The 13,480-nt window shown below is 38.8% G+C and overlaps 1 protein-coding gene across 5 annotated transcripts in view; it reads right to left on the bottom strand.

Moving 5' to 3' along the window:
- col16a1 (collagen, type XVI, alpha 1) overlaps nucleotides 1-13,480 on the bottom strand; it is a 350,415-nt gene that overhangs the window by 15,625 nt on the left and 321,310 nt on the right. For all 5 annotated transcript variants that reach the window (XM_039740383.1, XM_039740384.1, XM_039740386.1 and 2 more), the window contains 3 exons: nucleotides 8,093-8,143; nucleotides 2,806-2,895; nucleotides 911-946 (listed from right to left, as the gene is read on the bottom strand). In XM_039740383.1, the coding sequence (XP_039596317.1) occupies nucleotides 911-946; nucleotides 2,806-2,895; nucleotides 8,093-8,143 (177 nt within the window). The remainder of the gene's footprint in view (nucleotides 1-910; nucleotides 947-2,805; nucleotides 2,896-8,092; nucleotides 8,144-13,480) is intronic.

The following is a 13,480-nucleotide window of genomic DNA, read 5'->3' as shown; positions in this document are numbered from 1 at the left end:
CATTGTTCTGCTATGATGGACAATTTTGGATACTTATTTTATTCCCTTATTTTAGTTGTAACCTGAGCAATTGTGTTTTGTTTTTGTTTTTATTTTATTTTTTTCTGCACTGGAAAATTGCACCTAAAAATTTCGTTTTACAATGTCTCATTGCTACAATGACAATAAAGATTGATTGATTTTTCTGGCATTTTTAAGGCTTACAAATAGTTAGATTTCTTCTTCTTTTTTCGGCTGCTCCAGTTAGGGGTTGCAACAATGGATCATCATCTTCCATATCTCACCACATCCATAAACATTCGCTTAGGCCTTCCTCTTTTTCTCTTCCCTGGCAGCTCTATCCTTAGCATCCTTCTCCCAATATACCCAGCATCTCCCCTCTGCACATTTCCAAACCAACGCAATCTCGCCTCTCTGACTTTGTCTCCCAACCGTCCAATTTGAGCTGACCCTCTAATGTACTCATTTCTAATCCTGTTCATCCTCGTCACACCCAATGCAAATCTTAGCATCTTTAACTCTGTCACCACCAGCTCTGTCTCCTGCTTTCTGGTCAGTGCCACCGTCTCCAACCCATAAAACATAGCTGGTCTCACTACCATCCTGTAGACCTTCCCTTTCACTCTTGCTGATACCCGTCTGTCACAAATTACTCCTGACACTCTTCTCCACCCATTCCACCTTGCCAGCACTCTCTTTTTCACCTCTCGTCCAGAAACCTCATTACTCTGTACTGTTGATCCCAAGTATTTAAACTCATTCACCTTCACCAACTCTACTCCTTGCATCCTCACCATTCCACTGACCTCCCTCTCATTTACACACATGTATTTTGTCTTTTTCCTACTGACATTCATGACTAGATTTCTGCCAAACGAAAAACAACAGGTTGAAGTGTTGCTTTACTTACATCTTTTCCAGGTGAACCATCACTGCCCATCTCTCCCTACAAAATCAATAAATGTGTCGTATTATTAGAAAAGAAATAATCATAAAATTTTCCAAGTACCTTCCTTCTGTAAGCATTTTGTTAATGATGAGTATGATAGTTTTTCCAAATGATTTACAGCATTAAATCCCAAATTCAAGAATTCAATCATTTATTAGAACTGAAGATCACAAGAGACACTACTGAAGATTTTCTGATCTCAATATTTCAGTACATGTGCTTCTTGCCTTACACCTAGTGCTGCTAAAATAATAATAGGGCAGATGCTTTTTTACGTCATTAAAATAAGTATTACGTTAGGTTACCTATTTCAAAAATGAATTGGATTGGACGCACACACTACTGTAAATTGGCAAATAAGAAGGTTACTTCCAGAAAAATCTACAAATGTTAACCACATTTCTCAGAGACCAATAACCCAATTTCTCTAACTGGAATTACTGGCTTTACATTGAACTGAATAAACCAGGTTTCTGTGAATAATTAGGTAATTAAAGTGCATTTAAATATGCTGATGGAACCAATAAAGTAGCTATAAAGATATTTTTTACAGTTTCAAGGGGATACAAATAAACAAAATGTCAGAAACCCTGTAAATCTAATTTGATGTCAGTTTCCATTGAAAATATATGAAATGCTGAAACCCTCCTAATAATTAAGTAGCAAAGTAGTTTGAAAATCATGAGAAGTTGTCCTTAGCATAATCTTTGATCAATTTTCCATGAAAATCATTGAGATGGTAGGTACATTTTAATAATCACAATCCTAACCTTCCCAGAATTAAGAAGTTTTTGCTATATAGGGTCTTGGATACTTACAGTCAGTAAGCTTTGTCATTCTTGTGATTTACTAATTTACAGAAATCCCTGTTCCTACAGTTTGAAGGAATTCCTGTCAACTGAATGTGGCAGCACTAAAATATAACTAATATGGTTGGGTCGATTTTGTTTCAGTTATACAATGGTGTTGTGAGCACTTTGAACAGGGACAGATCTCAGGCAAGATAAAATCTGCATTAAGTAGCAATGCTTATCTCAGTAATGTTTCAAGTAACTTAGGTAAAATCTATTTATTTTACCAATCAGAACAGAAGATAAAATAGTGACTTGATTCTAATAAATAAACAATTTCTGTAGCACAACGATGCTGCACAGTTTGATTAATCTCCTGTATTAGCCAATTCAAAGAATGACATCTCATCTTGTTACACTGATTACCCCGAGGTTGTTTTAGCACATAAACAGATCATTGCTAATTAAAATGCAGTATTCTGCCCATTCCTATTTTTTTTTTTTTTTAGAAAGAAGGACGCTGAATAGTTTGTCGTTTTTCGTCTGCAGTGTGAAAGTGATTTTCTGCCATTCCCATTGTAAGAAGGAGTAGTTTGTTTTTTACAATCACACTGAAAAGATAACAAAACAGCCTGTCTTAAAAAAATGTATCATATACTGGGTAACTGTAACCTGGTGCTAACCTGAAAAAAAAAACATACCAGAACATTACAAGGTGCAGACAAGTACAGCCCAGCACTTAGTAAACCAGGATAACTAAAAACGTTATTCAATGTGACATCCCGTCTTTGGAGTGGAATAAGGTTACCAGAACATTGGGAAAATATACAAAATTAAGCCAAGATCATACACAACAAAGAAACAGAACTTGCAGAATATAAAATAACACTACCTGGTGCATAACTATGTCATTTAGGAAGGAATATGTGAGCCACTTATTATTTGATATGACAACTGTGTGTTTTGGTATTAAAAAGAAAAAAAAAACTGCTTCCAAGACAAAAAAAACGGTATAATTGTTATCACATTTTAACTATTACTTTAAAAAAAGAACATAAATATTACTGGAGGGCCTGGATGTCCTGGGGATCCTGGTGGTCCTGCCATGCCCAAAGGTCCTCTTTCTCCTGATGGCCCACGATCACCCTTCAGGCCCTGTTAAAAAAAATTATGAATTATTTTCTCATATGAAACACACGAACAATGTAGTTATAACAATCTATATATATAATTCACTAAAGCAAGACAACCATGGAAAGCACGCCGGAAGGGGCGTGGATTCACTAATACGCTGACAAGTGAGACACCTATGGCGCACACAGGAAGGAGCCACGCCCACCAACTCCAAGACCATTGGATACGACAACAACTCACAGAGCCACGCCCACCAACTCGGACGCGACGACACAGAAAAACTGGCGTCATTTATATTCGTCTGTCGTAGAGGTCACATGCAGCTCCGACCCCCGTTGACTGTTAATAGAGGCATGTTTCTCGCGGAGGTGAATCACCATATGCGGCGTGTAAAACTGTTTGCGAGGGGTATCCCATGGGATCCTTTAAATGTTCCTTTACAACTGAGGTTAAAACACAATGAAGTGAGCAGTCTTTAAAAAACGAGTTTTCGGTTACGACCGCGTGCAGTATAGCAAACTGTTTTACACGCTACATACAGCAATTCGCATCCGCGACAAACATGCGTCTTCTTAGATACTCCTGCACTTTGTACACACCCCCCTCCCACCGTGGTCGGGTGTCTTGGTGGATTATATATAGAAAGGCAGCCAAAACCGCACAGAGCAATGAAAAGTCTACATGAGTCACAGGTGCATCTGGACTGTACAAAGACGACAACGACTCGAGTGACGAGTTGGAGGTGGGCACATGAGCAGGCAGTGTATACTGAACGAGAAATCAGTAGACTAGCATGACGGAGGGAGCGGAGTGGATGTCCTTCTCCTCTCCTCCTGTTTCACCCTGAGCGTCGCATGGACGATTGTGTGTTGGTTCGTTCCGTGCATTGGTTAAAACCCAATGAAGGAAGCAGTCTTTAAAAACCAATAAGCCATGTGCCTCTGTTTCATTACCGTCTCACCTGCTTCACTAATGCGGGCCCCGCAACAGGTGATCCGGCGGCGTCATTCCCATGACCAGCCGGGCAGCCAACCGGGTAACCAAAGTCTTTGGGCTCAGGGGGGAGTATGGTTACAAAGCTGAAACTTAAAGGAATTGACGGAAGGGCACCACCAGGTGTGGAGACTTTCACTTCATTTGACTCAACACAGGAAACCTCACCCGGCCCAGACACAGACAGGATTGATAGATTGATAGCTCTTTCTCGATTCTGTGGGTGGTGGTGCATGGCAGTTCTTAGTTGGTGGAGCGATTTGGCTGGTTATTTCCAGCGAACGAGACTCCCACCTGCTAAATAGTTACACGACCCAACAGCGGTCGGCGTCCAAATTCTTAGAGGGACAAGTGGCTTTCAGCTACGTGAGATTGAGCATTAACAGGTCTGTGATGCACTTGTATGTCTGGTACTGCACGCGCGCTACACTGAATGGCGATGGCGCTCCTCCGGTTTTCAGTCATGGACAATTGTATATTGGTTCGTAGCGTGCATTGTTGCAATGTTACTTTTCTTGGTGGTTTATTAAATTACGGATTTTTCAAATGTTTATTTTTTCCTCTGTGCTTAAAAATCATTTAAAAAATGGCCTGATTATGCGGCGTATGCTACACCGCGGGTTGGCTAGTGCAGAATATTTCCTTAGAGCTGTTTTGTGCTTTTAGATCATTATCTATATATATAATTCACTAAGGCAAGACAACCATGGAAAGCACGCCGGAAGGGGCGTGGATTCACTGAGCCGCCGACAAGTAAGACACCGATGACGCACGCAGGAAGGAGCCACGCCCACCAACTCCAAGACCATTGGATACGACGATAACATGCAGAGTCACGGCCACCAACTCGGACGCGACGACACAGAAGAAACGGCGTCATTTATATTCGTCTGTCGTAGAGGCCGCATGCACCTGCACGTTGACTGTTCATAGAGGCATGTTTCTCGCGGAGGTAAATCGCCATATGCAGCGTGTTAAAGCGGTTTGCGAGGGTATCCCATGGGATCTTTAAAACAATCCTTTACAACTGAGGTTAAAACACAATTAAGTAAGCAGTCTTTCGGTTACGACGCACGACCACGTGCACCATAGCAAACTGTTTTACACGCTACATACAGCAATTCGCATGCGTTTTCTTAGATGCTCCTGCAGAAATACGGAAGACGTTTCCCTGCCCACCAACACTCCTTTTTCACCAGCCCGCTTCTACCCTCGCTCTCTAGGTATTCACACTGCCTGCCCATGTGCCCGGATGCAAAAACTCACCGACCACCCAGTTAGCCCCTTTCGTCTGTGCTAGGAGTCCACATGCACGCCTAAGCCACGTTGACTTTTCATTATTCTTTTCGGTTTCGACACCCGACCGTGTCCACCATGAAAAACCATGCGAAAGGAACAACGAAGCCCCGCCCAGAAACTCTACCCCTCCTCCCACGTGCTCAGGAACGCACCTCAGACAACTGCCCGCCAAATCAAACAGCTCATCAAACACATACTCACTCGCTTTGGTCTGTGCTGCGGTCCAAACACAGCTGTGAGCCACGTTGACTATTCTTTTGCCCTCCATGGCTACCGCTTCAAATGTATTTCATGGAAACAATACTTCTTTCAATGTTATAGAAATTCCTGCTTCAGGTAACTGTTTGTTTCTGTTAGTCGGGTTTTTTTGGAGAAATTTCATTGATGAAACTGTTGCTCTCAAACTTTGTAACATGGCTGTTACCTTTATTTGCCAACATTGGGATAACTTCGGTGACGTGGTGTCCGTTGTTCTTAGTCTCAGAGGCATTGTTATACAGTCTGCTCAACAATACGCTGATTACATATGTCCGGAGTCTATGGCGGCGAGGCAGAAATTGTGGCAATGTCCCAAATCCTTCCAGCTACTATCAGCATTTACTTCCGAGAACGTCTTCATGCCTCTCCTAAAGTTTAGAATCCGGCCCAGCGTCTCTTCATATCCCTGCTCTTTAGCGGTCCTTTGGATCATGGGCATTACGAGGTTCTCATGCCCCTCAAATACCCACATGTTAACCTTCTGGTGACATCTTTTGACTCTGTCGGTATGTGCACACAGTGTGCACACCCACTTGCTCGCCATACTAATGTGACGTCACCTGCCCACTCTCCTCTTCCTGAAAAACATTTAAAGACACCCTCCCCTGAACACACGCATTCCACACAGGACTTTCAATGCACCTTTTGTTCCAAAAGCTTCAGAGTGCACAGATATCTGAACGCACATTTGAAAAAACACAACACTAACTGAATGATGCAATGTGAACATTGCCAACAATGCTTCGAGACAACTCGCGCTCTCAAAAAACACTTACGAACTCATTCCACTCTCACCTTCAACTGCACATTTTGTAACAAGGACTTCACAGGTGAGATGGATCTCCACAACCATATGCAGATCCATTCAACGCAAAGATTTGTATGCAAAATTTGCAACAAGCACTTTCACGCACGCAGATACCTTACTAACCATCTCAAAACACATTCCCTGATGAATTCTTTTCAGTGTCCACACTGCTCCAAAACCTTCACACACCAGAAATATCTCAAAGCACATTTACACACCCACTCCACTAAACGAACGCATTCCAAAAAGATCTTTGAATGCACAATTTGTTCAAAAACGTTCCGAGTGCAGAGATTTCTCAACATGCATTTAAAAACACACTCCACAGAACGAATTATGCAATGTGAACATTGCTAGCAATGCTTCGACACAACTCATTCCAATTCCCTTCAGTGTCAACACAGCACTAAATCGTTCATGCACAAACATCGCATTCACTTTTCTGCAGCTTTTCAAGAAGGTACCGCCTTTCACGTCTAAGAACATAACATTGGCCTACCTACCTACCGCACTATGTGCTTCTTGCAATGCTCTTCAATGTCCAGCAGAGGTCAACAAATCCGGACATTACACTAAGTGTTGTCATGCCGGCAAGGTGTCTTTGCCACCGCTATCCAAGCCCCATCTTTTACTGGAAGACCTCTTGACTGGCAAGAACCCGCTGTCTCGAAATTACTGTGATCATATCAGGGAATACAACTCTGCTTTAGCTTTCGCGTCAATGGGCGCACACATCGCTCAACCATCTGGACAAGGACCGTATTCAGAATCCACAGTCAAATTTATCACCAGGTCTATCCTTTATATAACAATCCTGACATGTCACCACAATACGGTCACCTATATATCTTCGATTCTGCTGAGGCTACCAGTCAGCATTTGCAAAAGGAATGTAATAGCGCTTGCAGTGACATTTTGTTGCTTCAACTAGACAACATGATACGCCAGGTTAATCCCTTCACAAAGTCTTACATGCAAATGCATGACATTATCACTCACGGTTACTCTGTTACTACTGTATGAATGGTGTTCATGGAAAATCCAGGTCTGGATATGAGAAGGTATAACGCCCCGTCCTGTCAAACTGATGTTGCTGCTTTGTAGGTGAAGACAGGGAACTTCCTGCACAACGCAACATTTGCATTTATCCAAGGGGAGATGCTTGCAAGCGTATCTCTGTTCTCAATATGAACTGTGATGGTTTTTCCACTGCTATTCCCTTTTGGAGATCCAGGCTGGCACATACAATTAACCCATGTTGAGTAAAAGCTACACAGCTTCAATTTTATGCTTTCAGGCTTGCCATGAGATCTTCATTTAGTGTCTTGCATTCCAGTGGCAAACTCTTCCAGCAATACATCGTCGACGCATCTGTCAGAACAGAAGGTGCGCGTCTACGTTTCCTTCGCTCACATCAACAAGATTGGTCCGCCAGTTTTCAGTCACGGACGATTGTGTGTTGGTTCGTTCCGTGCATTGTTATATTGTTGCATTTCTTGCTGATTTATTACATTACCGATTTTTCAAATGTTAATTTTCTCCCTGTGCTTAAAAATCATTAAAAAAACCGGCCTGATTATGCGGCGTATGGTACGCCGCGGGTTGGCTAGTACAGATTATTGTCATGAAAAGCCTGGTAGATATGTGAGGTCATTTTGTGCTTTTCACTTCAATAGATCTCCTAGTTACTTATGTCACAAGACTGTGCTGATTAAAAATATTTATGTGTAATAAACAAAAACTTCCATGGAATACATTCCATGTTAATTGCTATAATTACAATGAAATGTGAAGATGGTCAAAATACACAATATAAAATGTTAAAAGACATCAAATTATAAAAAACACTTCCAGACTCACCACTCCTGGGGGTCCTACAGGCCCTGGTGGACCAACTGGTCCAGGCAAACCCTATAAGATGACAGAATAAACAAAACTATTGAAAGAGGACTGACCATTGTTAGGGATGGCTTGCAGGTTACAAGTATAACATAACAAACTAACATTTTTTTAGGTGATAGTAACATTTTTTTCCTTCAGCTTTGCATGAAACTGACTTTAATATCAATATGCTAGACTGGCATCACTTTACTGTGACAGGATAATTTGACATCCTATATAAATGCACAGCTTCAAGGCAATTTCATAGTATGTCTATTGGAAAGACAGGAAATTCCCTAAATGACATAAATAAAAAGTTGTGCAGGTCAACATTTGAGACAGGTGGGTCATTAAACCATGGACCTAGGAGATTCTATATATATTAACAAGTGTATAGGTTTACCTGCAGTCATGGAAGAAATCTGTTATGTACAACTTTCTCAAAATGTAACCCTATACTATATATAACCAAATATAACAATGCAGATTGCTTTGAGATGCAGTCTTATTTCTCTAAAATTATAAATGATAATGCTGGTAAATCCAAGACTTTTATTCTTAACTATTGATCATCTTCTAAACCCAGCTCACTCAATGGAATGCCTCCTAAAAGCTATTAGTGAAACTTATGTGAATTTTGCTATATTTTTTAACACAAAATAAATGATATTAGATATAATATAGTACAACCCCCCTAAAGTTTATCCAATTGAATCCCAGCATGCCATTTTAAGTGAGTTAAATTCTTTCATTGAAATAGATCAACCCAAACTATGTAGAATCATTTCTCAATTGAAACCCTCCACTTGCGTCCTTGACCCAGTACCAGCAGGCTTTTTTAAAGAAGTCTCTAATGACCTTAATGGTAGTGTACTTAACATAGTGAGCTCATCATTAGGTACAGTCTTCCCTGACCATCTGAAGTTGTTAAACCCCTGCTCCAAAAAAACAAACCTCTTGATTCCTCTGTCTTTGATAACTTGAGACCAATTTCTAACATGTCTTTCTTAAGCAAAATTTTAGAAAAGGTAGTTATTAAGCACCTTAATTATTACATGAATAAGCATTATATGCTTGGTAAGTTTCAGTCAGGTTTTAGGACATACCATAGTACAAAAACTGTGCTGGTTAAAGTACTAAATGTTTTGCAGGTTAATGTGGACAGAGACTATGTATCTGTTGTTGTTCTCTTAGACTGGAGTGCAGCAATTGACACCATAGATCCCAGTATTCTTATAAATTGCCTTAGACAATGGGTTGGGCTCTCTCGCTGCCACTTAAATTGTTTATCAGGTAGAAAATTTTTTGTTAGTTATGGTGATTGCACTGTGGAGACCCATGATATTGTATATTGTATGCCAAAAGGATCTATTCTGGGTCCACTGCTTTTTTCAATCTACGTACATGCTTCTATTAGGTCCGATTATTGAAACACAAGGTCAACTACAACAGCTATGCAGATGACACATAGCTTTGTTTATTGATATCGCCTGATGACCTTGATGCTCTTGGCTCTCTGATCCAATGTCTTAGTATTACTTCCAAATGAATGAGTGGTAAAACTAGATAAAGAAAAATCAGAAATCTTAGTGATTCGCAAACATGGGTATAGCAAAGATATTAGAAATAAACTTGATCCCTCAGGTTTAAAAATTAAGATTGTAGTAAAGAATTTAGGGGTAATCATTGACTCTGACCTAAACTTTAAATCATACATTAACCAGATTACTAGGACTGCATTTTTTCATTTAATGAATATAGTTAAAGTTAGACCTTTTTTAACTTTACATAACACTGACAAATTAATTCATGGTTTTGTTTTTAGTTGACTAGATTACTATAATGCACTCCTAACAGGACTACCTAAGAAAGACATCAATCGATTGCATTAACTGCAGAATGCAGCAGCCAGAATCTTATTTTGCAAAAGAGAATCTGAGCATATCTCGCGAACAATGGTTACCCATGTCATTCAGAATTGACTTTAAAATACTACTAATGGTTTATAGCTTTAAATAATCTTGTTCCATCCTGTATTTTGGAATGCCCATCCCTCTAAATGCCAAGTCGTAACCTTAGATATTAAAATGGCAGTCTGATTATAATCCCAACTGCCAATCTTAAAAGACGTAGTGAGGCTGCCTTTTACTGTTATGTACCTAAAATCTGGAATACTTTACCTATATACGATTGCCAGGCTAATTCTGTGAAACATTTTTAAAAAACTGCTAAAACCCATCATTTTAATTTAGCTTTTAGTAGCAACATTACAGTTTTATTCCAAACATGCTATATGGGTACAGAATTATCATGTTCTTCAAGGATCTGCAATCGGAACTAATCCCTATTATTGTCTGCTGTCTGTTCCAGTTCTTCTGTGGTGGCAATCTGCTTTCAGAAACCTTATTAGCAAGATACCCTTTTCTCAAAATGTGTCTCTGATTGAAAAACATTTGCTAAGTATCTTTATGATGCTTGTAACAATAGTGAACGTTAACTCAAAATGAGGTGGTCTAGTATATATGTATGGCTTGTGCACAATAAAAGCTTTCTGGGAGAATTACTGTCCATTGGAACAATTATAAACTACAGCATAAAAATGCTGCCACTGCCTGAAGGAGCAACTGAGGCCATCATATCTATGATGTGACTGCTACTGAAATCGATGAGGTACATACTTCATAATTCTGGATTATTTGAAAACTGCAACCAGTGTAGAATATGTCTATCGATTTCTAAGAAGTAAACTCATATTCCTATGATACATTATACCAGTCATTTTTAGTGTTCCTCTTGAAAGACTGTTCAGTTACAGGTTTGGAGGTCTTGAACTCAATGCATACCAAACAGAAATTGTGCTTCACGTTTTCATTTTCAAAGACTGCTTCTTTTGAGATATACTATACAATACTACAAAACAATAATAATTCACATGTTTAAAAAAATCATTGTAATAACATAGGTCCCTGATATTTTGTAAAACTTGAGCTATAATTATTGCTTTGTGTTTACAATCAGTTTATAATTCCATAAAGTATTATAACAGTGTTGATTTTAAATTAGTTGTGTTTAAGATACAAAAATGAGGACATCTTTCTGTGTCACAGCTCAGCAATGAGCATTTTCTTTAAGACCAGTAGCTAAAAATATATGCATTTTATTTACTTATATCCTTTCTGTGAATGTATTGAAAATAGACATAATTTCTATTGTGTGCTTGTCTGTGAGTGTGCATTCAGTTCCAAATGTGATCACAAATGTACTGTATTATTTTACAAGATTTGCTTGCTGAATATTTTTGAAACTTTAACAACTTATTGTGAAGTAATAAAAGTAATGTATGTATTATAATACACTACTTAATAAAAAGTCATATATTTACATATTTTATTAGAGTTTATTTTTAAATAATATGAAATATTGAATATATTACTATTTAAAACTCACCCAACACTGGACACAATCAAGTACATTATTGCTTTTCTGTCCAATTGTTTGATTACTACTATACAGTTAAATTAAAATACTGCTGCCAAGACTGTAACATAAACTAGGAGATATTGCCATGCTTTTTTAGTTTGTTCACTGCCTCTAGACATAGTTAGAGCTGACTTTAGATGATCCTATTTGGCAAATAAATTTGTGAAAGTCTCCTCTTGCTTTTACCTTAGAGAACTTTGCTAAACCCACAAATCAAAATATGTACTAAAAGATGGAGGCCTTCCTAAAACTATTATGCAAAGGCAATGATTCTTTGAGGCTAAGACTATTTTTAGCAAAGCATACCCCTGTTAGAGCTACTGGTGATATGCTTCATATTGCATTTTAATAGTTTGTGACAATTACCGTTCTTGACTATTTCTGTAGTTTTAATTCTTTTTCTCTTCCAGGTGTTACATGCAATAGTGTATGATATTATTAATACTTTGACCAAGTTATTTCTTTTGGAATGTATCCTTGAGTTAAATGGGAAACATCATCGTCAAAAGTGGTAGACCAAACACCAGATCATTGTTATATTCCATCAAAACCATGACATTATCTTTCACTGCATTATGTTAATGTACATCATAGGCTAGGTTGGCAGATGGCCTAGATTGGCTAGAATTTGAGTTCACTAAAGACCATAAGCCCGAGCTTCCCCAACAGTTTTGCTTTACACCCTATACGCAAAATGTGGGCTATTATTGTATCCTTCTATGAACAGCAACATCTAGGAGGCCACGCCATCAAAAATGAGGCCTGTATTTAACAACACATCGGTAGGAGTATGAACGAATTGAAAAAATTCCACCTTAATAAAATGACAAGTGTTTGTGTTTTTATCTGTGAATCTGTCTGGTTGCTATGATTCTAGTTATATGCTTCTTGGTATGGGATAGGTAAAAGCGCCGCTAATGTTTGTGATGAAAACAAATGCATTTTATTACAATGTACATTACAACATACATTCCAATAGATTGTTCACAGCAAACATTAAAATGGAATATACCTAACACAGAGTAACTGCTGGATGGACACAAATCATCTCATTCACTTTCATAAAAGGAAAAATGTCTGTGCATGTGTCAGTAAATTTGTATGTCTGTCTGGTTTCCTGCGTAAGGAAGAAATTTTAAAAATAGGAAAAATATGTAGAAATAAAAAAAATCAAAAATGATAATAAAAACATAAGTAAATAAGTATCTAAAAATGAGGAAATTGGGCTTAATGGCCTACTTTGTTGTCCAGCAGCACTATGGAATCAGATTTCTATCACACGAATGATGTTTATGACTGTAATGCTAATGACTGATAACTATGTGTGATGGGTAATAGATGAGTGAAAACAACAAAATCGATGTGCACTTCAGGAAACCAAAGCCACATCACGACTAGGCTATAGTTGCCAAACCAGGCCAAACAAGCAGTGACCACTGCTGCATTTTTTCAGCAAAGTACTTTGACTATATCACTGATGCAGACAGCAAGCAGTGAAAAAGGGTGGATCTATCTAAAGAGGAAAAGGCTACCATGAGGGAAAGGGATCTGGTGCGTATTGTTATACCAGATCAAATTGACCACCCATGTATAAAATAAAATATATGAAACATATATTTATTGCTTACATTTCAACACATCTTACAGCTACTGTACAAAACAATGGAATAGTGAACCCAAATCCTGCAACCTTTTGGCCTACCTCTACAGATCTTGGAGTCCTGATTGTTAGGTTAGGTGGCTTGTCTACTTGCCACCAACGTGTCTCACAGTTGTTCCTTTTGCTCACCCCCACCACTTGTATTGTTCATTGGCCTCTCTTTCTTCTGAGAGTTGAGTATATCCTGATAGTCAAAGGACAAATAGCTAAAAGATGGCTTTACACTC

This window comes from Polypterus senegalus, chromosome 17, assembly GCF_016835505.1.
Source record: "Polypterus senegalus isolate Bchr_013 chromosome 17, ASM1683550v1, whole genome shotgun sequence".
In the NCBI taxonomy this organism is placed as follows: Eukaryota; Metazoa; Chordata; class Cladistia; order Polypteriformes; family Polypteridae; genus Polypterus; species Polypterus senegalus.
Note: the sequence above shows the minus strand (reverse complement) of the source record. Positions and strands in the feature narration are given on the sequence as shown.